Here is a 25,403-nt window from a genome sequence, read left to right as displayed (position 1 = left end):
GGAGAGTCGAAAAACTGAAATTTGTCATCATTGAAGATATAAGTTATACTTGTACTTCGACGGCTGTCGTGAACGAACAAATTGACGCACAAAAGTGGTTTTGGGCTCTTAATATGCTCATCTTTTGGACCTTTAAAATGATACTAAAAACCGGAAAAACCACAATTTTAGATTTTTGCCCGAAATGGCCCTCTTAAGCAGTGTAAAAGTTGGAATGCCTCGCAAAATTCCTCATGCCTATGCGTGATGACTATTGAAATATTCTTGGAGCATACGATTTTCTAATACTAAATTTTCTTCTCAGTTGATGTTTGTTTTATTAGGCGATGACGATATTTTTCAATATGAGAAGTCGCCACCAGACTATCAATCGCTTTACAGCGTCTGTTAAATTAAGATAGTATATACGTTTATTCAGCTGTAAATTTCAAGCGCATACAGATTATCATTATGTCACAGAGGGTTTCTGAAGCTGCCGTTTTCTACCTACTGTTTAACATCTAGATCCCTTAAGTCTTCGTTTGTGAGATGTAAAAGTAACATTATAACCACGTCAGATTTTATTTTCCTCGTACAGATCAGTTCTCGCACCTAAATGACGGGCATTGGAGTTGAAGTTTCTTCCTTGAGCGTGAAGTGGAGTCAGACGAAGAGTGCTTAATGGAATCAGTGGGAGAGTGTGGAGTGGAGTCAGTGGGACAGTGTAGAGGGTCAGTGGGAGAATGCGAATAGTTAGTGGGAAAGAGTGGAGAACAGTTTGATGACGTCGCTGGCAGATCTGATGTCTTGCTCGCCTCTCAGCAGCGGCAGGATGGCATTATTCTGCGAGTAGCGTTCCTGCACTGAAAATGATCAGCCAAATGAATGTCATTAAATCAATAGGACATTTACCAACATTTTAAAACGTGGATATTTGATCCAGTTATTCTTTAGGAAAAAATAACAACCGCAGTTCATAACTCCTATCTCGGTCTAGAGTATATTTATATAAATTTTGTACAGATTCATATGTTATATATTTATACTTGAACACTATTTATAGTGTTCGCCTATGTTGGATTGGAGTATATATTTGTGTGAAAAAAATTCTTGTTCAATGTGGACAGAAACCGTTTTTATAGCCTCATATGCAGACAATTTACTCGTACCCATAACAATCATCTTAGAACTTCAAACTTGTACATACCTGCCTGAGGAGCGTGAAGACCAAACCGATGCCTGAAATTCCTCAAGTCCCGACTGTAGGCAACGGTCCATCTGAGAGTGACACAGGCATCGTCAGCGGTGATGTTACCTGATGTTTTTTGCTTCAAGGACAGCTCTTGTTTCACCGCAGTCGGAGTTCGGCGATTTTCTTTACCCGGAGGAGTTTTCTTAGCAGTGTATTTGACGGGAGATTTCTGTGGTGTCAAAATCTTTGGAGTCCCGGAAGTGTTCTTACCAAAAGGCACATAATTCAGTACCAGGCTTAGACGAGCCGATGTAGCTACTTCAATGTTAATTTGGTCCCGAGACCAGTCAACAACCTCTTGCTGGGCGCTCTCTAATTTCTGCAAACGATTCAAGGAAGAAGGACCTCAGTGAGGAAGGAAGGACTGCAATAATTTCAGGAGTCACTGTGAAAATGATGACACTATGACAAATGCAGATTGAGCACTACTGAAACCATAACATGAATAATATGCATTTAAAAATTACATTTTAAAAACAACACTTCTGTAGATGCCAGCGTCTCCGATGTTACGCATATACAATAAATTTCTAATTTTATTTTCAAATATTAAATTTTTTTTCCAAATTATTTATTCTGTCAATTGATTAATGTATTGTCTCCGACTACGCAAGTGTGCAAAATATCAGATTGATTGGACTGGTAGAAGTATTAAATATAGATTATAAGATTTGTAGCAGACAAACAAACAAACAAACAACAATAAGTGAAGTTAAAGAAAAGTGTTGCAATAAAAAAAAGAATGGCCGCAAGCAAATATGATTCATACACATGTAAAGTGAAGTGATTATATGCTAGCATTCAAATTGACCTATAGGATGATTTGTACATGATCCTAAATCAGCGATGAATTTAATTTACTAGGAGAGTGTGCAGGCCTCTAGGAATGAGGTAAATGCAGCACGATTCAGTGACGTGATGCTGGAATGCAGCCAACTCAGGAAGAGCTGGAAGAAACGATAGCTTCTGCACAGCAGACACTTTCTCAATGCCAGTTGTGACCTGCAAGCGCAACGCGGTTAATAGTAGGAATTTATCTTAGGTAGATAAGTCATAACTACTGAAAGAATGGAGAAAAAGTCAAAATTTGAACTCATAAGGCCATAGGAAACATTGGCATATCATAATAAGAATATATATGCATAATGTACATTTAACAAAACATCTCCTCTCTCTTTAATGAAACTCTTATTAATAAATTGAACATTAGATTTTATCGAAGCTGTTTCTAAATGATCAGATCTTCACCATTGAACAAATAAATCATTCTTACAGCTAATGTATGAGCACACTCCTAATTTTTATTACTTTTATTGTCATGGCGATAGTTATGTTAGTCTCTAATAAAAGGCTCCTGGAATTTAATTAATGATTTTAACAAAACATCCCAAACTGAGTTAATACTAGCTAATGTAAAGATGAGACTTTCATTTAGGCAGATTTAAAAATAGCCTTCATCATTATAACCTCAAAAAAATAATAATAGTAATAAATAAATAAAAATGATAATGATAAAAAATCAAGATCAAATAAATAATTTTAATTTTGCTTATTGGCAAGTATGTTATAAGAAATAGCATTCAACCTTGGGATTGGAAATGAATAAGGAAAAAATACACATTGCTCACCTGTAAGTTTGACTCAAATGTTATCTCTACTGTGAAGCTTGCTACTTTGAGTGTGACCTCATACAGCTTGTGGATGATGTCTTCAGTTGCATTCAAGTGTAGAACTGCTTATTTGTAAAGAATACGAGCAAATCAAGACATAATATCAATTTAATCTCAATTGGTACCAAAAATGTAAAAAGATGCATGGATGGGACATTAAAGTCAATAATCTGAGTAAGATACATAGACAAAGATCATTCAACTGGTTCTACAAATACTTTTGTCAGAAGATGAAGAATATTAGATGAATTGAATGTTGTATATTTGAATCTAATAATATTGTATATAAGATTGTGACTGACCTCTGCAATTGTTGATAGAGTATCCTGAGAAATGGGTGGTCATGGAGAGGTCATTTTCAAGTAGCTGAGTTAAGGCATCAACTGACTCCACGCTGGGCACGGAACCCAGCCACAAGATCTTATCTGCAGGACTGCAAAATATTTTTGTACAAGATGTTGATACATCATAATATAGAAAGCTAGCTTGTTGTGTTAGATAACCGCCTATGTAAATAAACATGGGTTATTCAAAGGCATATCCAAAATAACTTTTGTGTCTTAATATCATTGGGTACATATAATTCTTAGTGGTGGAACAATAATAGAAAATGAGAATAGAGTTGAATTGAAGTTTCAATACAGTAAATTAAAATCTTATAATAATAATGAAAATTTCTTACAATTATCATAATTTTAGATTGTAGTAGTAAGTAGTAAAGAATATTGATGATAAGGACAATCCAATAGTACAATATTATTGCAGATCTCAAATGGTACCAATATAATAATTACATTTGAAGCACAACAACCATTTTATCCAAAGAATAGAAGTATTGTCTTTTTTCATGTCATTCTAAATTCTACATCTAGATTTACATGAAAGAAGGAATTTGCTCTAAAGAATTTTTAAAATTTTTAAATTGTTTGAATGGGCCACAGCCCACATTTCACCTTAATTAACATGATTTAAGTCAGAGCGATATCATGCAGGCAATTCGATGTCAAGATATAATGTCATGAGAAACTAGTTTGCTAGCTGGCCACTAATACATCACATGAGCAGCAGGGCAAAGTTTTAAGAGTGGAGATTAAGAAACATTAATGGAATTAATAAATGATCATTTCTGAAACTAGTACACAGTGCAAACACAAAGAATAGTGAATAATTTTTATGTATATTAATGTAATTTTTTGTGGACATCAAACAAAACTCAAATTTATACACGACCTAAATCAGATTTACATTTGTCGTTTTGGACCACCTCAACACTCAATTTCGTGCAAGTTATCTGAGCTGATGGTGAGTTGCTACTGCTACAAACTTCTACATTCATGTTTACAACTACCAATAAAAGGTGCTGAAACATCCGTGATTACAATTTGCACATTGATTAACATTTAGCATATGTAACCACTAATATTTGTTGATACTCAAAAACCCCTAAAACAACTGACACAAAATATATTTGCTCTTTCTAACTAAAAACCAATAATTGATACTTAAACAATTTTACTTACAACTGGATTGACTATTCAGCTGAATTTTCATCAAAAAGTACATTTATCATATACTTTTACAGAATTAAAATCTACTTAAACAAACCTGCAGACTTCATTATGCTTACACATTACTAGTGGAGTTAGCTGCCAGGGTTCCTTGGTGTAACTGCACTAGTCTATTGAGAGCAGCTAATCTGTTTTTCTCTTTTTCAATGAGTTCTTTCAATGATTTAATCTTTTCATCTTCATTTTTAATGGCTTGTATAACTATGTTAGTTTCATTTCCTGCAGCAGGAATTATTTCATCAGTCTCAACCACCATGGGAGCCATTTTGGAAGCCTGCAGCAAAATACAAGATTAAAAAATTATATTGATGAAAAGATAATGCTTTAAAATATTACACTAGTTTAAATATTAATTATTCCTTTTCTTTATATTAAGATAATTCATATATATTTAACTTTTATATTAAGATAATCAAGATTTGCAGATGCAAGCTTGTACAGCCTGGGTGATGAGCTACTGTAGCCTCATGGTAGAAGGTGGAAACAGGTGGCATATTGCTCTGGCAGCCTCAGCTGAACAAAACTATGCTCAAATTGAGAAGGAATGCTTAGCATGTAGGCCAGTGAAAAATTTCACTCTTGTCTCAACAGGCCTGAGTTCACATGGCAGACCAATCACAAGCCTCTTATCCCACTTATAAATAGCAAAATAATGCCAGACGCTCCTTAGAGATGTCAGTGTTTTTTGATGAGATTAGGCCCATACTCACCAGTGCTGAATAAATCCCCTTGTAAATTTTTGGTTGTCACCAATGCTTTTGTCAAAATGTAAGCAAACACACAAGTGGCACTATCTGTGATCTGGATCATGAAATACAGATGTATACAGCAGTGGCAGTTTTTAATTTTCATGGTTCTGATTGGATGCTTTTCTGATATTTCAGATGCAAGCTCAAGACCCAATCCTGCTCAAAGTTAAATCCTTCACCTTGCATGGCTGGCCGCATAAAGAGTAAGAAAATCTACTAGACTTTAATGCTGCAAGGATGGACTTCAGCACCATAAAGGTTTTACTGGTCTTCAAGATTATAGGATTGTGATCCCAGACCTCATGCAGCAGGAAATTCTAAAGAGAAAGCACAACGATGGTCATCTCCGTCTCTATAAATGTGGACACAGATCCAGTTGTTGGTTTGGTGGCCTATCATAGCAAATGAATTGTCAAACATCATATAGAAGTTTGCATTTTGTTAAATTCATTGTAGAAAGAATTGCAAAAGAAGCAATTAGAGCCATGTTGCTGCCATGGTAAAAAATAGGGTTAGACTTGTTTTATCACAGAAATCTAAATTATCTCATCATTATAAAACATTTCAGTAGACAGTTCAAAATTGTGCATTTGCATCATGCAGACTTGGAAACTGTTGTTGATGGCTTGAACAAGGTTTTTGCCACTTATAGGATACCAGAGCATATTCAATCAGAATCATCAGATATATTTACTTCACTGCTGTTCAAGAATTTGTAAGTTGCTATTGTATCATGCAGTCTGTATCAAGCATGGAAACATCTACCTTTAGGGCCAAGACTAGAGCTTTCCCGCAATTTCCGAAACTGCAAGATTTCTGCCAGATGAATTACGTACCTCCTATCTAATTGTTAACACAAGTGCACATTTGGGCTGTGAGATGCCAAATGTATTAAAAATTTGTACGTTGGAGCTGCAAGATTTCAGAAACAAGTAGAAAAATTCCAATCATGTTCTGCTTCTGGTCCTTTTTGCCCTCAGGCTAATGGTTGCACAAAGAGGGCAGTGCAGGTGGCCAACAGGCTTCTGCAGATGGACAACCCCTTTGCATCTCTTCTGGCAAACACCTTGTTTGCTCCTTAGACATGACTGGCTGCTCTGCTCCCCACCTTATTAGATGTGACTGGCTGTTCCCCACCTCATTTATTGATGGGTAGATGCACACAAAGTATGTTACCTATGATGTCCTCTCAACTGCCACCCAACTGGCCAGATTTGCTCAGGTAAGAGAAAGGGACATATCTGCCAAAGTGAAGTGGAAAGAAAGCTTGAGAAAACAACATAGTGCCAGTGCCAGACCACTTCAAGAGCTGAAGTATGGTCAGAGGTGTCAGAATTAAGAATGCCAACCAGGTGACAAATCTCAGAGCGATCCAACACAGCATCATGAATGGGGACAAACTCTTGTTTGGCAAAAAACAGAATTCCTGCAAGCAGGATTAGAATTTTCCTACTTGTTTCTGAAATCTTGCAGCTCAAATGTGACAAATTTTTAATATATTTGGAATCTTGTGGCCTGATCATGCACTTTTGTTAACAATTTAAATTGGAGGCAATTCATCTGGTGACTGATGGTAACCTTGTAGTTCTGGAAATGGCGGGAAAGCTTTAGTCGCAGCCCTAAAGGTAGACATTTTCCACGCTTGCCTGTAAGTGATCCCTGACAGACTGACATTAAACCTGCAGCTGAGAAGCCATGGGACTATGCCAGGGTGCAGAAAGTGGGTGAATATCGAAAGACATTTGGCAACGCATCTGCAGCAAAATTCACACTTTCTGAAGATCTTGCCAACACATTTGGCTTGAAATTATTGCACATGAGAAATAACTTTAAAATTACTGGAAATCTGAAAGACTGCAAGCACACACGGTATTATTGCAGATTAACTACATCCAAAAAAAAAGGGTGTTTTTTTTTAATTATATGTTTTTTGGGGTGTAGATTACAAATCTGAAATCCATTTTTGGCGGTCGGCATCGGAAAACCGATTTTTTTCGCGACTTACTAACATGGGGGTTACGTAACTTACGTTACCCACTCACCTTTATTTACTAACATGGGGGTTACGTAACTTACGTTACCCACTCACCTTTATATAAAGGGTTGGATTGTTCATCGAAATTTTACAAAAAGCTCTTGGGTTGGGTTAAGTCAGCCAAGTTCCTTTTTTTAGATAGCATTTTGATCTAAAAGGAACCTGGGCGAACCAACCCAACCTGCGAGTTGGCGTTAGGTTGTGATCTCTCGATGTGGCAATGTATCTCCAGATTTATGGACAAAGAAGACGAAAATGTTACCCGTTGCAGTGTTGGATTTCAGATTCGTAATCTACACCCCAAAAAACATATAATTAAAAAAAAAACACCCTTTTTTTTGGATGTAGTTAATCTGCAATAATACCGCACACACAGTAAGGTTTCCAGTGTGCCGGAAGGATCAGGATGCAGTGAAGCTTGTCCAGAAATCAGTTGCAATGTGTGTAAGTGTTGCGGTGTGTGGATAGTAAAGGATATCCTATCAAAGTTGCTTGCAGCACTTTCTTATTAAAAATTACCTGGCAACGAATCTTGAAAATGCTGGCAATGCTTTGGGCTAAAAAACCATATCTTGCAAATCTTGGTGACGCTGCTCCCTGCTTGCACCCTCTGCACCCAGCACCCTGGGGACTATGATCATGATGGGAGCATAGTGATGATTGGGGTGGGGAGTGCGCCGAGTGCCCGGAGTGTCCCGTTGTGTTGGGAAGCATTGAGTCCATTGCTGTGGAACCACTGCTGCCAGGCAGTGCCAGCTGCCTGTGCACTAGCAGGCATGGGATATATCTACTTGGCAAGCTGCGACTGAATTTTTGGAGCCATGGTTTCATGGCTTTGCCAGCTGTGATTCCATTTCTTTGAGCCATGATTTAATTTCTGCAAGCCGTCAATTCCATATCTCAGCCATTAAAAGCAACTTACAAGCCAGCAGCCTCAAACTTTTTACTAAGTCCTGTGACCCATGCACATGTTACTCCTAATCTCTAATAAGTCTAATTTCACCCTACAAACAGTCAACACTAACATTTGTCTTCACTTGAATGGCAATTGATCACACGATAATGCAGTCTGACTGCTCTGACCGCAAGTTTGCAACTACGTCTACCGGTCTACGCGATTTATAAGAACACGTTATAGGTTGACTTGTTGTTTTGTTGTGCAATGCCAATGTGTAGGATATTTTGGCAGGATTGTTCAGTTCAAGTAGTGCAGATTGCAGAAGTTGAACATTTTATGGAACAACATATTTGCTAAGTGGAAACCATGATGTTTTAAATCAGACAAAAATACATGACATTAGAGCTACAAGATTTCATAGTTCATACCTACTGAAATTATATATTAGAGCTGCAATATTTCAGAAAAAATAAGACTTTTCCAGTGCCAGCACTGTGCAGCACTAGCAGGTACCACCGTACCAGGGCTGGCCAGCTGGGCAAGTGCCAGGCTGCCAGCCTGCCAGGTAGTTAAGTACATAGACTGATGATAGACAACATAGTAGATAGTAATATAGTATGATAGTAGCAGCACTAGGTACCTAGCTTCTCACTGTCTCAGTAGTTCTCCAATCTCCATTGCCAAGAGCGCACTATACTGAAGGAAAGTTTGAATACTCAGATAGTGTGAAGTCTGTGGACAGTCAACAGTGGACACTCTCATCATTCTCATCACTCTTCTATCCTCTGGGTCAAACTTTGGCAAGGCATGAAAGACTGACGTCTGGCAATAACTTATAAGTTTGAGCATGTGGACAGGACAGGGCTTTTAATACTATAGAACATTAGATTTAGAACTAATTAGTCTAATTTAAAGCACTGCAATTTCTTCATCTTTCAATTGATGTACCAGTTGCTGAGGGTACTGACTAAAACCCGGACCCGGACCGGTCCGCCGGACCCGGACCGAGTGACTTTGCGGTACTGACTAAAACCCGGACCCGGACCGGTCCGCCGGACCCGGACCGAGTGACTAAAACCCGGACCCGGACCGGTCCGGCGGACCAGGTTCAAAAAATAAATGGCTGCAAATCATCTGAAACGTCGAGAAAACTTTTAATTTCACATATAAAATTTTTATATTTACTTAGAAAAATTTCGTCGCACCAACATATTCGGGTCACAGAAAAGCTCACTTCTCGATCGAACTAATCGATAGAGAATCTTCTGAAACGTCCAGAAAACATAAAAAGTTGGTATCGAAGTTTCGAAAATTTACTTGGAAAAATTTTGAAATTTTTCTAAGTAAATATAAAAATTTTATATGTGAAATTAAAAGTTTTCTCGACGTTTCAGATGATTTGCAGCCATTTATTTTTTTGAACCTGGTCCGCCGGACCGGTCCGGGTCCGGGTTTTAGTCACTCGGTCCGGGTCCGGCGGACCGGTCCGGGTCCGGGTTTTAGTCAGTACCGTTGCTGAGTTGTAGGCTTGTAGCTAGCCTACCTACTTGTACAGTTGTACCTGTTGTCTGTAAAGTGTAAACAGTAAAGCCTATTTAAAAGCTATAATTTGTAATCAGCGCTGTGTCTTTGTATTGATGTATTCTTATATATATCTAAGCTCTGAAAGATCATCAAGTAGCCCCACGGGCCACGGCACTCACAATGCCAACTTGTCATGTGAAGATGATGATGTCTTTTTTCAGGCAGAACTGCAAGTCTGGCAGTCTGCAGAGCAGAAGGAGTGCTGGCTGTAAATGTAATCTGCAAGTGAGCAAGTCATCTTCAAATTTGGCGCACTAAGTCACTAACTCCGCACTTAGCCCTTACTCCGCTATCAAAAAATCCGCTCTTCCCGAAAAACCAAATGACTCGACTGCAAAAATGAAAACCATTCTAAAAATTAAAATGCGTTTTAATATTTATTAACCGATCATTTAAATGTTTATGTACAAAATGATCTTGCTGTTATATTAGAATTATCTGGTATTTCTGCTAAGGAACTTTCAACGGTTTACAATGTAATTTGTCGTACTTTTTTCCAATTTCGATTTTTTAAATTAAATTAGAGCTTTCAGGATAAGATAGATTGAAGCTTTATCTTATCAAGCTTAAGTCTTGGGTTAGTCGGAAAAAGAAATATAAAAAATTTACTTAAAATAATTTACTTCTTAAATTCCAGAATCATGAAGATAAATTGTAAGAAACAATAATTAAAGTCATCGAAATTGCTGTAAGCCGAAAACTAAGGAAATTTGTGTTTGATTAAAATTTGATTAAAATGATGAACAAATTTGATTAATTAAAATGATTCGAATACGAGTCCGGCGTTCATAATATGATGATAATATGAAATTGGAAGCTTACTGAGTTTCATCATTTATTCTACATTTAGATTCAATTAGCCTGTTACCACGTTGATTTGTTTCTAAAAAAGTGACAGATGCCCGAATGATCTCATTTAAAGTATTTGTAATAGAGTTTTTTCGTTTAACAAGTGAGACTAAGATATGATTGTAATTTTGTGAAGCTTTGCAGCTGTATTGTGGAGAGCTAAAACTGCAGTTTCAAATTTGCTATTTAAAAGTCAATATTCTTGGTTAGAAATTTGAAACCACTGCCAAAATGATGCGGAACAATCCCAAGCATCAAAGGAAGCGCAAATGGAGTCTGTTGCGGCTGAAAATCGTTTCAAAAAGTTTTGAATGTTCTCCAAGCTCTTTATAAAGTTGAGCCGTTCAATGAGGCGCGAGCACACAAAGGATCTTGGTATTGTCCACACACACGCATAATGCGTGTAGGAGCCCGCACCTTTGCTCCTAGACGTTCTAAGGGAAAACTCCTACTGGTACATGCTGGTCCAGTTATCCTTGCAATATTGAAGTTGAGGATATACATATATGCGATTATAGTGAGGCTTTTTCTGTGTTGATAACATCCTCATGGGATTTGTAATTGCTTTGTTCTTTTCGTGGTCCAAAAAGGAAAACGCTAAAAGTTATAGGAGAATTTCTTGTAACAACTGGTCATGTGAACGCTTTAAAATAAGAAGAAATATGGATGTGTACAGATTTTATCAGTATATCATTCGATATAAGTTCTATCGTTCGATTTGATTTAATATAATTGTGCATTCAGATAATAGGCCTATCATATATTTTGCTGTTCACTAACTGTAAAAATTTATATTATACAGTTGAAATTTAACTAGAAAACTTTAAATTTAACTGAAAATGTCGAGAAACACGAGGAATAATTGCTTCATGTTGCATCGCTCTTTTGCATTTAAACTAATTTTTTCATAGTGTGTAATCATATGCAAAACAAAAGAGGAATTAGCATCATCAAGAGAAGATAAACAATACGAAGGAAGAGAGACTCAATAAACCAATTTTACATGAATATTGTTAGCTATTAAAACGTTGTTTAAAAGTTAACTAAGTATTCGTGATTATCTCAGTAGAAAAAAAGGTAACGTGTGAGCGCTGAAATTAACTGGCAAAAGAAAAGAAACCTGGCAGCAATGTCCCCAAGGCCAACTACAACAATTTCCACGTCTACCCTGAGTTCTAATTGAAAGAAAGACGTGGGTAAGAGTGAATGACTCAAACATCCTACGAGAGAACGCGACCGCGGCCAAGACAACTCAGAACTTGGAGCTACTACATGAAAATGAATTAATATCTCTAGAGACAGAATGCGATAATAAGTGTTGAATGAATAATAATGAGTTTGTGCCAGAGAACAAATATTTTTCGCCTTTGTATTCAAAAAATGATGATGTTATTAATTTTTTAATAGAGAAATAACTGGGTCAAACCTTCTTTATGTTGCCATAATAGTAAATGTGTTCTGATGGACTAGCTTAGCTCTACTGGTGCTAAGACAATGGAGTAGTTAGACAAGGTAAAAAATACATCTCTCGTACAATAGCACACTTATTATTGCCCTTTTAAATAAAAATAAAATTCTGAATGGCATGAATGAAACGAATGGTAACGGTTATTAGATCATATTTCAGGTTATAGTATACAACAATATTGGCCATTTATACACGTAACAATGTAAACATCTACGTATAGATATTTCAAGAGCAAATTTGATCGTAAAATCTCAATGAATATAACTAATGTGCCCATAGGGCGAGATAAAAATATATTTTTTGCTTTACATACATTTATTTGGAACCAAACATTCTTCACATAATATTTCCCGTCCAACACTGAGAACAGCAAATGCGAAGCCTCGACACTCAAACAACGCTGTGGGTGCCGAGTCATACATCGGCGACAGTGTTAATGCTCTAAGCATTCACACTGAATCACATTCTCCTGTAGGTACACATATTATAATATTGAAATTTTTTATACTCAGCTTTGAGTGTAATGGAATATTTTCTCTATATTTATAATAATATCTCAACAATATATATCTGCACTGAGAGAAACGGTCGGGTCTGGATGACCCACTTTGATGAGTCAACCGCGTCCGAAAATCGATGCACTTTTTTGACTCACTTGCCTCCATTTGTGGGTCATACTGACCCATTAACTTTCAAGCATGACTCACTTGTGGCGTTAAATCGCTCTGACGCCCAGATGCTAACTACGTATCCATGCTACGGGTGGCGTCATAAGGGATTTGACGTCACAAGTGAGTCATGCCTAGAATTTAGTGGGTCAGTATGACCCACAAATGGGGCAAGTGAGTCAAAAAAGTGCATCGATTTTCGGACGCGGTTGACTCATCAAAGTGGGTCATCCAGACCTGCCCATTTCTCTCAGTGTGATAATACTTCGTCAGAGTATTTATTGTTCTTTTCACATGTTAGAATCTCACAAGGGATCGTTAATATTATAGTACAGAGATGAACAACATCATGACATGTTGGCACAAACAGAATTACTCATGAACTCTTGTTCCTGACGCCAGCAAAAAGTTCTTCTACAATATATTAGTTTTGATGAGTGACTAATTAACAATAAATACAAATCTGATTTTAAAACAAATTCCTCGCCATCGTTTTACTAGGAGACAAAATATAAGAATACTTTCGATTCATGATCACGATCTCTAGCATGCAATTCTCACTGACTGATGGAACAAATCGTTAAAGTTTTAATTTTGTTGAAATATTTATAACATTTATTGCCGTGCAGAAACTGAAATATTTCTCAATAGTGACACAATATTATGCAAGGTTAATGTGACTTCTACATTTACAGCCACACAATATAGTCCACACAATACAACACTTGCAACTAATTACATTACGATGGCAACGTAAAACTATTTCCAGCTTCGGCTAAGACATCACTATTAAAGTCGGACTATCATTCTAGACAATATATTTATGCCGGCGACTAATCAGCTGTAATGCACAGCAGAAACTTATATGCGCAAAAGAAGCAAAATGTTTGAAAATAATAATTTTGATCTAAAATATTACTAATGTTAGTAGTTCAGAAGACTCGGGTTTTAATTCGATCAATTTACATACGAGCAAAATTGAATTGCAGTGCTGCGAGTATGTACTAACGTTACGAATTTAATGTCATTATATTGCAGGGGAGGAATGAGCTGTACGGTGGCGTCGAGTATTAGATTACACGTAATCATGGCACTTAGAAATTACCAAAATTATTGCAACATCGTCTGTCTGGCTAAGAACATTTAATGAATTTTAAAGTCAGTAGTTAAAAATCTCAACGAACAGGATTCTGAAATTCTCGATTACAAAATGCATTACAGATGAGGAACATAGGAGGTGGTAGTGAAAATTTGCCGTTTTCAAGGGTTAAAAGAACTGAGGTAATCAGAATTTGGGCGCTGCATAACTGAGAACACACTTTAAGGATGAACGCATTGAGAATATTTGATGAACAAGTTTAAACAAACGCAAGAAAAAAGTTAGTAACTAAATGGCGATATTTTCTTACATTTACATATACCTAAGGAGATTTTTAAGTCGTACATGCTGAATGCAGCTCAGATAAACAAATTCAAAGTATTTTATGCAATTCAATAACTACAAAATATTTTAGAGAGCCAACTTACGAATAGAACCCAGCCTCTACGCTAGAAGGATATTTACAGAGTCGGTAGATGACGTTTCTCGATGGTCATTCATTAATAAATCGAAAGCGAAAAGAGTTCGACAAAAAATTACGATAATGAGTTACAAACTAGAAATAAGCAGCAGCAATAACGTTATGTTCTTATTAATGACGTTTGCCATTCTTTCAACAAAAACACAAAAACTTGAGCAAAGAAAAAGGGGAACTTAGATCAGAATTTAACAAATTAAAATATATACATGCTACTAGTCGCAGATGGAATGTTTCCGCTACTGCCGCTACTGAAATCCGGAAATCCGCTACTGCCGGATTTCATCAGTATTAAATCATGAATATCGATAAAAAATTGTGCTTGTTCCAGCACGTCACCTTCAACAAAGATGAACCCAGCAATATCTTCTTGTCCAAGTCGACGCTTGCTGCGCCACAATTAGCAAAGATTGTAAATTTGACAACGAATTACGCTAATTGAGATATAAAAGTACACAATTAAATGGCACACATTGATTTAACATCTGGCTATACAGCGGCACCTCGCTGGGATACGACGATTATTATGTTAATGTTATTACACGTACATGGAAAAATAGATTAAACACTCGACTGTACATCAGATTTCATTTCGTTCACCAGACTTATGAATTATATGTATTATTAATTACAAGATAAAGAGGCAAACCCGCCACACTTCACGACAATTATATGTCAAACATTGGCTTCAAGGGAAACACATTAGTTGTAGAATATCTATGACAAAATTTCTAAATAATCGCTGAAAATATTTTCACGAGGACAATTGTATGTCTTTTAAGATCCGAAATAAAGAAATACAAGAAAAACTGCCCTCATACCGAACCAATGAAACTGAAACAATATTTTTCGGATTATTGCTTCATTGGAATTTACCATGTATTGTAGTAACGCATGTTCAAAGCTGCATGTGTCACTACCACCAAATGTCTTCAACATTTTCTTGTGTGATTAGCGTTACGATCACATGTATGCATTGATCTGCAAGTACATTAAAAAATAATTTGACGATAATGTATAGCCTGCCTAATGTTTGATGTCATAATTAATGTTTGATATCATTATTCGGCAATATCTAATGTCAATAGCCTGTCTAATAATTGATATCATAAACCCGTCTAATAATGTTTGATGTCATTAGCCCGTCTAATGTTGATGTAATAGCCTGTTTTAATGTTCCAAAGATTAGCTACAGGAATCAACATCAATAAAAGATTGATTGAAATAGGTAAGCGAAACTGTAAGTAAATAACAATTGACAGACATGGAACGAACGAAAAATTGTATTTACATAGAAAGAACTTTTAACCGTTTAAACACCGCATAAAATGATGCTAATAATCAATTATTTTAAGAAGTATCGAAAATCTTGGAATAAAAATAGGAGCCAATATATACGTATGTACAAAAACTATTGCTAACTTAGAACTTGATTGATGGACCACGAGGGCATTCCACCAAAAGTCACCATAGCATTAAATTATGATTATGCGTTAAAATCTGTTTTATTCTCGTCAATACATTATGTAGATTAGCGACGAATATTGATAAATCGACTGATACAGAAACGTGTTGTATTCTACTATGAAGATTTGTTTAATATGCAGTTGCTGATGCATATAATTGAAGCTAACTGAAAATTATCAGGGGAATATGTTCGAATGCTTCAAGAACTAAAGCCACTGGATCGCTTCACTCTAGCCACTGGATCAGTTCACTCGATCTAGCCACTCGATCGTTTCACTCTAGCCCCTCGATCGTTTCACTCTAGCCACTGGATCGGTTCACTCTAGCCACTGGATCGTTTCACTCTACCCACTAGCCACTGGATCGGTTCACTATAGCCACTGGATCGGTTCACTCTAGCCACGGGATCGGTTGACTATAGCCACTGGATCGGTTCACTCTAGCCACTGGATCGTTTCACTCTAGCCACTGGATCGGTTCACTCTAGCCCCTCGATTGTTTCACTCTAGCCACTGGATAGGTTCACTCTAGCCACTGGATCGGTTCACTCTAGCCACTGGATCGGTTCACTATAGCCTCTGGATCGGTTCACTCTAACACCTGGATCGCCTCACTCCATCCAGCAGATCATTTCACTCTAGTAAGTACGTCTATAAAGGCCAAATTTATCAGAAGCCCAAAGCCGAATTCTAGACGACAGTGCATACGCAAATAAAAAAGGTATGCATTCAGACAGCAGAGTGGGCTTCAGATGCAGGTCTATGGCATGTGATGATTATGGTTTGTTTGCTGCTGAAAGGACTTCGATTTCTGTTACGATATGACGAGCGGATGGTACGCAGGAACCTGGAAACGGGATTCCTGGGTCGAGATCGGTGAGCGAGGCCGATGTGACTGCTGGACGCACTGAGTCTGTCGCTGTCGTCGGGGCAAGACTCTAGCACCACGAGCCCGTTCTCAGCAACGACCGTGCTGCAAGGCTGGGACGATCACAAACACTTAGTATGGCTGCTCGTAAACCTTGCTTATGGGAGATTAAAAATAAGGGAGCTGATGTGCCTGATGAATCCTTATGTGACAAGAACCAACGATATGCAAGGAAAACTTTAGAGCAAATCTATAAGTACAATAAAAATACTTATTACAAATTTTGAAATAGAAAAGATTGAATTCTCTGAACGCTCAAAATAATATTTTTATCCCTTTATATGTTCGGCGAATGGTTATTATTTAGAATATACTGTTCTTATACTAAAATGGCTCACAGAATATATGAAAAATGTTCGTATGAACATATTGCGTTCACTACGAAGAGAAAGGTCTGAATTTTTTTCCTCCATTACAGTGTTAGTGAATGAATTAGCTCCCCATAGACACTTGACTTAACTTTCCTTATATCTTAAGCTTATTTATTGCAAAGAATCATAAAATTATTTTACTAAAGAAGCTAAATTCAATACTTAAAAATTGGGATAAAATGACCGACAACGAGTGATAATGAATTCGAACAGCAGGTACATGACCCTAGTAAAATAATACAGTGAATGATTACAAAGGAAAATACGAAACTCACCTTGTGTTGTGTATAAAGCAGTGGAAGCTTACGGAAACTAGCAAGCCACGGTAACTACTGCAAAAAAGGAATGAACAAAAGACGGGTAAAAATGTAGCATTGGCAAAGAAGTGCAGCAGAAGAATCTTCAACGGGAACAAATAAGAATAAATAACTACAAGCTACAAAGAAGCGAGACGGTAAAGTAAAAAAGGCAATGAGGAAAATACTTGAACTAAGTTGAATATTTACGAGCGATTCCATTGATCCAAATCAATAAATTAAATTAAGTGCAGAAGAGGTAATTTACTTGGTCGAAATACTAAAGCGTTTAGTGACTGAATTTGACTAGATTAAATGTCCACGTTGGAAGTTGATGCGGAATACTGATGCATTTGAGTTAAGTAAAGGGCACAAGAAGATTCTATCTAGAAGAAAGTACAAATGTTTTTGAGGTGTATAAGATAAAAATAGGAAAAACTCCTACCTTTCGTGTTCTACGGGCTACGATTAAACAGATAACGTAAAAAAGAATTGTATTAACGAACAAGCTAAAGGCGGCAGAATACTTAGAGAAACACAAGTATTGTAGCGGAAGCGCATGTATGCGTAAACACTGATGAAGGCAATAAGAAGAACGAATTTCAAGAAAGAGGATGCAAGATGAAGACAACGGTCATTAAAGTGGTGCGTAATTCCACCACCGTTCAAGCGCACTAGAAAAGCGCTCAAACGAGGAGACATAAACGGAAAAGAGGGTGAAGAGCAGTACGAAATTGCGTATATGCTTCGGCATAATTTTATAATAAGTAATGTGAAACAAAAGTAGTAAAAAATGCCTTACTTTTTGCAGCAGAGGCGCATTTTGGTCGCCGTTCGTGCCGGGCGTGTGATTGGAGGGAGCCGGGAGCAGGGGCTGGTTTGCTACTGAGCCGGCGAGCGAGCTGTGAGCCGGCGACGAGTTGTTGCTCCTTAAAACAAGACATGAATGAGAAAAATATTTTAAAAACCTCTTGACAACAAAAATATAACAACAACCCTATAATAAGAACCATGCACTAATATCCATATACTTAGGCAATTTATTAAATTTAGGTTTGAATACTGAAAAAAACGAACGATGAGATCTGTCTATTTATTTCATTTGAACAATTTAACCATAATTTTATTAGGTTGATAGATATATTATTGAATATGTTCAGTTGAACTATCGGGTATCCCGAACCTGAGGTGAATAAACTGAAGGTACTCATCAGAGCATTTACCCATCAGCTGGCAACAAGGTAAACGATCAAACATCCTCCCGAGTCATATGTTTGGGCCAAAGAGGGATGAGGTCAATCACTCTATTTCTACCGGATTTTTATCTTCCTAACCTGACGCAAGTGGTTGAAAATATGCTACTGTATATCTAACACGCAACATTGATGATACTCACTGATTTATAACTAGCGGAACTATTTTCTCCACAGCACATCCCTCAGCTACGCATCTCGGACGAAGCCAATTAAATTTTCGACCACTCTAGACGTGAATATAACGGACCTGGTATTGGGTGAAGTTCTGTAGGGTGAAGACGAGGCCCGTCTCATCCTGTTGGAGTGGCTGTCGGAGGTCGCATAGCTGGCGGAGATGGCCGAGTGTTGCGGCGAGGGCTTCTGGGCGCAGCGCTTGCAGAAAGTTGCCATGAAGATCTTACGGAACTTGTCGCTGAGCGCGCAGTACAGCACGAAGTTGAGGGCAGCATTGCAGGCCGTCAGCAGGTTGAAGAGGTTGCCGAGGAATCGCATCACGTAGTCGTCCTTGGATTTGGGCGTGATCTGTAACGCCCGTCAATGGGTAATCCATCGGTAAATATTGATTGGGTATTCTGTCGGTGACATGCGATTGCGTGGCGAATTGAATATTAGGTCATGAAATCAGATTTTCAGCTGTAACGCACGTACTCTGTTGTTGACAAGTGATTTTATGGCACAGTGATTGATAGGAGTATATGTAGGCATGATATAATAGGAGTATTTAATATTTAGGTCGAGGATAAATATAGAATATATTTTTTTGCCGCATAATGGCGGTTAATCTTAGTAATGATTGTGGAACCTCTATTTCCGGTTTTAAATGAAATTTGAGAATGAGATTGGATTTCTTAATAAGGATGAGCGAATGAAATATGAAAAAGGGCTATAAAAATTTTCAGGCTTCCTGCTATAGAACTAGTTATGCAAGTGATGATTAAAGAATATAGAAACAAACGCAAACATCTTTTTCTCAATACAATGTCAGCTAAAGTGAGAACAACCGCATGTTCCTTGTGAGCAACCTCATGTTCATTGAGAGCAACCGCATGTTCATCAAGTGAGAGAAACCGCATTAGTAGGAAAGGTAGGAATTTGTTCTCGTAGTATGAAAGGCAGCGTAGAGCAGAGCAGAGTAACTGAGTTCGGTGAAGGGAGAGCAGCCACTTAGTAGGAACTTACAGTATGGAAGGAAGTGTAGAGCAGTGCGATGGCAGCGGGGGTTTGGCAGACAAGTGCAAGTACGACAACAGCGATGAGCATGAGGGTTATCTTCTTCTCCTGAGACTGCGCTCTGTTCACAGACTTGTCATGGCGGGGCCGTTCGCTGAGCTTGCTTCGCTCAGCCGTGCTTTTGTTCACAGTGTTGATCAGGAACGAGTTGAAAATTGAGAGAAGCAGTAGTGGCAGTAAGATGAAGGTCACTGCACTGAACCAGTAGAATACCTGTGAGCAAATGTATTTATGAGTACACTCTCTATTATGAAAAAGGAAGCAGTCTCACTAGATTACAGGAATATTACTATAAAAAATCGATGCCATAGAAATTGGAAATTCTCAATCTGTTAACAGTGTGAGAGTTTGCACAAACCTATGAAGTTCTCGTTTTTTTTTTTTTTTTCCTCAGACGAACAATTTGGCTTGAAACATAAATCGAAAAATTATATTTATTTGAAATCCGTAAGAAAAACCCCAAACGAATTAAATTTATAAAAAATTTAAACACTTGATTAATACATCAATCAATATAAAATCAACTGGTATGGTTAGTTGACCTGCTGGTAGACGCCGTTCATGCCCAGGTCGGAGGGGCGTAGAGCCATCCTGTAGGAGGAGTCGTTGCCAGATCCTACAGGGACCTCAGCGACGTGCCACTCATGAGGAGTGGACGCGGTGAGGCTGTAGCACAGCACGAACACTGCGATGATGACCTTCTTGGCGCGGGACGGCGTGCAGAAAACCTGGCGGTCAAAACAAAAAATTAAACCAAATATTTATTAGTAGAATAAAACTTGGTATGGAACTGAGTACCAGCCCAGAGATGTTCCAAATAAAACGCTAAAATTTACGAGTAGAATATAACGAGTCTGTGCTTACGATTGTGGTTAGAAAATCTTTTAGCACAACATATATGCAATAAGAATGAAAAAGAAAAAAATATTTCGATATTCGAATTTAGCATAAAGTGGAATGCAAGAGGTGCAATGATATCTTTAAAAATACAATTTAAATACAAGAATTAAAATGGCAAACTCTGGCACAATGTAAGGAGTTTGTTCTGAATAATATCCCACTTGTCACACGTGGACACACATCAGCAGTGGTTCGAGCACAGGGTAGCTCCAGGACCAAGTCAATACCGCTACCAAATACATCAATATCAATAGTCCTAGAAATATAAATACATCAATATCAATAGTACTGGAATTAATAGCTAATAGAACAATTGTGCTCAAAATAATGTCAAGTGTAAGCAGTGAAGCGACTATGTTTACATCTTTTAGACCAAAAGTGTACAAATCAATGCTCATTCATGTAATTTATCCGTTTAATTACAATAAAAACATTGCTAAAAGAATTGAGATTTTAATCGTGAGTTTTGATACGTTGAAATAAAGTTGTAGGGTATAGTAAGATCATATGTACCATTCCTTAAACTTGGCATATTTAACAATGTACCATTCCTTAAAAAACAATGAGGTATATCTTGACGAATTGTCATTAGTGCTTAAGCGAAAATAATATAACTCAGTACTCACTGCAGTGACTGACAGAGAGCGCATTTTCTCGTGACGAAAACGTGAAGTCACGGACGGACAGACAGACAGACGTGCAGACGGACGGACGGACATGACGAGCACAATATAGGGAATGATTTCCATAAATGAGAAAATGCGCTAAAAAGAACCAATGAAACCAGAATTTTCCTATTGATATCCATCATTAAAGTTAAAAACTTAGCTCTTTGTAAGACTTCGCTAAATAAGTGCAGCAGTTTTGCAAATCGCAATTTTACACTACGTAATTGAAAACTGAGTGAAACAAAATTTAGAATATGAACTCTCGAATTGAAAATTTTTGGTAAATTTTTTATTGTGCGGAATTTGTTGAAAAAAATTTGTCGAAAAATGTTTTGCAAGGCTTTCAAATTATTTGGTGCGGGTTTCGAAACGAAAAAAATTCGTCAAAAGGCGCAAGCACCCAAGGCTTCTCCATTTGAGTGAACCGGGAATGACCAGCCATTGGACTTAGTTTTAAAGCGTTTTAATTTACTAGAAGCGTGCAGCGACGAGAAATGAATTCCGAGTTTCGAGCAAACAAACTTTTGAGGGAACAGAAAATTTTTCAGGCTTGCAAGATCCTTGTTGTATACGGAAAAAATTTACAGCTCCTCAAAATTTTTTTCGGCTATTGTTAAAAATGCAAATTGGAAGAATTTAATGTGTCGAGTTGAACGGAGATTTGCTTGATCGCGAACGATGCGATTTATTAGGACAATATCGAATAAATTTGAGCTTATTAAGTACCTCCTTAGCTGCTAAAATTTACCAAGAATATAAGAAAAATAGAAATTCATAGACGAACGCAACAGGAATAGATCTAACGCTAGATAAAACCATCGAAACAATTAATGGAGAACATGAAACAAATGAGATTTTAAATAATTAAAAGGAAACGGCTTTTATACATGTGATTAGGAGGTTGCACAGGGGCTTTATTTCTTGCAAATTTCTGTGAAATAAAGTCTACTTTATTTAATAGAGTTTCCAAGGAACAAGGATCAAAACAGACTATGCAGATAGAGCTTAATCTGGCACTTGGCGGATTCGTTCGTTTCACAAAACCCTTAGAATCTCTCGAGGCTCAGATTTGTTTGCAAGCTCTCAAGACGATGCTCAGACCAAGAGAATAAACTCAAAAACGGAACTCAGGTTTTACTCCACCGTTCGTGCAACGCTCGCTCACCAATTGAAAATTTGCATGTTGATCAAACGGAGAAATTCAAGTCTCATTCTGAGACACGTTGCTTGTTTCCCAGAATATTTGCTTGAAGTTAAAAGTTTATATTCCTTAGGAAGTACATTTTGTTGAGTTTTAAATTTTTGCCGTTTCATAAAATGCACGTTTCCTTCTCGGTGATCAAATATTTTATGATATTATAATATTTTCCCATATCAGTTTCCTTGATGCCTAAAACCCCGAAACAATTCCAGCAGTAATGCACTGAAGAAATCTTAGGCTATACCTTTCACCTAATATTTTGAAAAGAATTGTATAATCGTGCGATATTTGCAAGAAACTGGTTTCATCAAATGTTCACATCGTGCATGCTTTACAAGCAGAGAGCGAGAAAAACTGTACGGGATGTTGTTCATAATATGGGGTTCATCTTGCGTGTATAAACAGATGAATAATATTCATGTTTTTGCGGATAAACTTTTCAATAATATTTTATTCATTGCTACACATCCTTGATTTGACGAAATTCTCCGATTTGAAGCATTTTCAGGCCAAACGAGCCTCCGACATGCGGATATAAGTAAGTGGAGACAACATTACGAATGAGTCCACACAACACAGCCTACCAAACAGTGTGGGAAGAAACCAACTGTGCCATGCGGTCTCTCATTCTCAGATAATTGCTCATAATAATTTATAGGAGTTCCTTGCATACCAGAAGAACTTGGATCTTTTCATGGCAAAAGGGCGAAGTTGAAATAAGTTGTAGTCCTGACATTGCTGAAAGTTGCAATAACGTTCCAAGATTCAACGGATATGATGTTTACGGATTCAGATTTAACAAATCGTGATAATTTTCATTAAAAGATATAGTGATATAATTTTCATCATCTTAATAGACTGAATTTTATTTAATAGCGACCTCCCGTTTTCTGTTTCGCTGATTAGGTCTATATTTTTTGTACGAGTAATCTCAGCCATCATCTCAGCAATAGAAAAAACCACTAAACAAGCTTCATCTGACATCGAGCGCACGGCAAACTGATCCATGATATATTTGTCGGCCTTGGGTTTTTTGATCATCAAAGGGAACAGATGATCCGGCGTCCGTCAATAGTCCAACAGGAAGCCATTACGGCTGCCGTATTGAGGCAATTGGCAGGCGGTAATTGCGATGTGCGGTAAGTCAACCAGCTCGCTTCTGAGCCGCCATCCTGGGGCCATACTTTCAAAACTCGCTAAGTGAACGTAAGTACTTACGCTCTATTTTCTTGTCTATGATTGGTGGATTTTGCTTGAAAGGCCGTCAATGATTGGCTGATGAACTTACGATCTCTTAACTTTTCTTGAAAGTATGGCTTGAAAGGCCGTCAATGATTGGCTGATGAACTTACGATCTCTTAACTTTTTTTGAAAGTATGGGCCCAGCATTACAAAGTAGAACTCGGCTACCGTCTATAAATGAACTGAAAGTGTGTTAAATATTGATAACATTTTAATGAAGTTGTGCATGATCTAAAATTTGTCCAATAATTGGATTCTATCACTCATTCCAATATTAAATTAGGGATTAAAATCGTACGTGCATGATGAATAGAAATTCAATCATAGATGCTAGTGCAAAAAGCGTATAGTTGAATTTGCATTTGGCAGGTAAAAAAATTATCCATATGGTTCAACAAATGCTTTCTTATATCAGCAGCCCCTTTCCTGACAATGTTGGCGATTTGATTAGCAGCACAATTTAATCCTTGATAATTTCAGACGGAATTCAAGCACCGCAATACTAAGGCGTTTTAATTAAATTCCTTGCGCGCATCCCAAGGGACGGCACGACAAACACTCGTTCGGTTCCTACCAGGATCTCGGTCGGTCAGGTATGCATACAATTAATTACCTGTGGAAAGTAGGTTTGCATCAGTTGTAGAATATTGTACAGAAAACTGTGATGTATCGTATGTTTTTGCTAAGGAAGGCGTGGATACATTGTTTTAATTATTTTGCTATAAAAAGGAAAACTTCGAAATGCAACACACGTCAAAAAATACTCCAAGTAGGTACCATGCAGCGCTTTGGCTTCGCCTAATATGATAGTAGTTTACTTTGTTTTACTAATTTCATTTACTGACTATACAAAATACAGCACTCTGAATTGCAAAAGGCATAAACTACACCATCCAGTAATGTCCGTGCTGAAACAAAAGTCATCCTACTAAAGGATTTCCTAGATATGAGAGCCTAAAAATTTCTAGCTTCGTCATCTTTCAACCCCCACAGTCCATGCCATCACTTTCAGAACCTACCCCCAACACCCAGCAAATACTCAACTCTCCGTATAATCACTACCTCACAATACTCAACTCCATACTCCAGCCAACACACCCAGCAACTTCATCAAACACAGACATCTAAACATAAACGCAATGTCAAATCCACAAATAAACAATATAATAGAAGACATACCACAAGACATCAGCTATAAAAAAAGCTGTTGAACCGGGGGACAGATTGCACCTCAGCAGACTTCGCTGGGACCATCATCCATTATTATACTCCTAATAACATTGATTGGACAACGCTCAATTGGACCTGTCATGCACTGCCTCACACAGTCAAACATATTCTGCTAGAGTGCCCGGAGCTGGCAGCTACCTGAATATGTGACGGTATAACCTCAAGCGCTCAGCTTTGGCCCGAGCTGGCTTGGGTGGTGGATTTCTTGCTCAGCGCGGGCTTCCTGGAGTGACCAGACTCGGGGAACATCAACTGCCTAGCGAGCAGTATATTATTGCACAATGTTGTAATTTCTCTGGAAAAATATCTGCCAGACCT

General features: G+C 37.6%; 2 protein-coding genes across 3 annotated transcripts in view; both read right to left on the bottom strand.

Moving 5' to 3' along the window:
- Window positions 1-544: 544 nt before the first annotated feature.
- LOC108677208 lies at window positions 545-5,287 on the bottom strand. Its single transcript, XM_018165396.2, has 7 exons — window positions 5,180-5,287; window positions 4,529-4,743; window positions 3,204-3,334; window positions 2,860-2,963; window positions 2,093-2,233; window positions 1,187-1,550; window positions 545-842 (listed from the first exon to the last, which is right to left on the bottom strand). The coding sequence occupies exons 2-7, from the start codon at window positions 4,732-4,734 to the stop codon at window positions 733-735; spliced, it is 1,056 nt and encodes a 351-aa protein (XP_018020885.1). The 5' UTR covers window positions 4,735-4,743; window positions 5,180-5,287; the 3' UTR covers window positions 545-732.
- Window positions 5,288-15,259: 9,972 nt separating this feature from the next.
- Window positions 15,260-25,403, bottom strand: part of LOC108677194 (FMRFamide receptor) — a 98,698-nt gene continuing 88,554 nt past the window's right edge. For both annotated transcript variants that reach the window (XM_018165373.2, XM_018165375.2), the window contains 6 exons: window positions 20,387-20,572; window positions 19,794-20,057; window positions 18,862-19,136; window positions 18,161-18,287; window positions 17,338-17,394; window positions 15,260-16,744 (listed from right to left, as the gene is read on the bottom strand). In XM_018165373.2, coding sequence (XP_018020862.1) covers window positions 17,392-17,394; window positions 18,161-18,287; window positions 18,862-19,136; window positions 19,794-20,057; window positions 20,387-20,572 — 855 coding nt within the window. In that variant the 3' untranslated portion in view covers window positions 15,260-16,744; window positions 17,338-17,391. The remainder of the gene's footprint in view (window positions 16,745-17,337; window positions 17,395-18,160; window positions 18,288-18,861; window positions 19,137-19,793; window positions 20,058-20,386; window positions 20,573-25,403) is intronic.

Source organism: Hyalella azteca, unplaced genomic scaffold, assembly GCF_000764305.2.
Source record: "Hyalella azteca isolate HAZT.00-mixed unplaced genomic scaffold, Hazt_2.0.2 contig6587, whole genome shotgun sequence".
Classification (NCBI taxonomy): domain Eukaryota; kingdom Metazoa; phylum Arthropoda; class Malacostraca; order Amphipoda; family Hyalellidae; genus Hyalella; species Hyalella azteca.
This window is presented reverse-complemented; position numbering and strand designations above follow the sequence as displayed.

Excerpts from the sequence above, each read along its gene's own strand:
- LOC108677208 (XM_018165396.2), bottom strand. The coding sequence starts at position 4,734 with ATGGCTCCCATGGTGGTTGAGACTGATGAAATAATTCCTGCTGCAGGA. Across the intron at positions 1,551-2,092 it reads GAGGCCTGCACACTCTCCTA|AAATTAGAGAGCGCCCAGCA; the intron begins GTAAATTAAATT and ends AATCGTTTGCAG. Across the intron at positions 843-1,186 it reads TCTTCACGCTCCTCAGGCAG|TGCAGGAACGCTACTCGCAG; the intron begins GTATGTACAAGT and ends GATCATTTTCAG.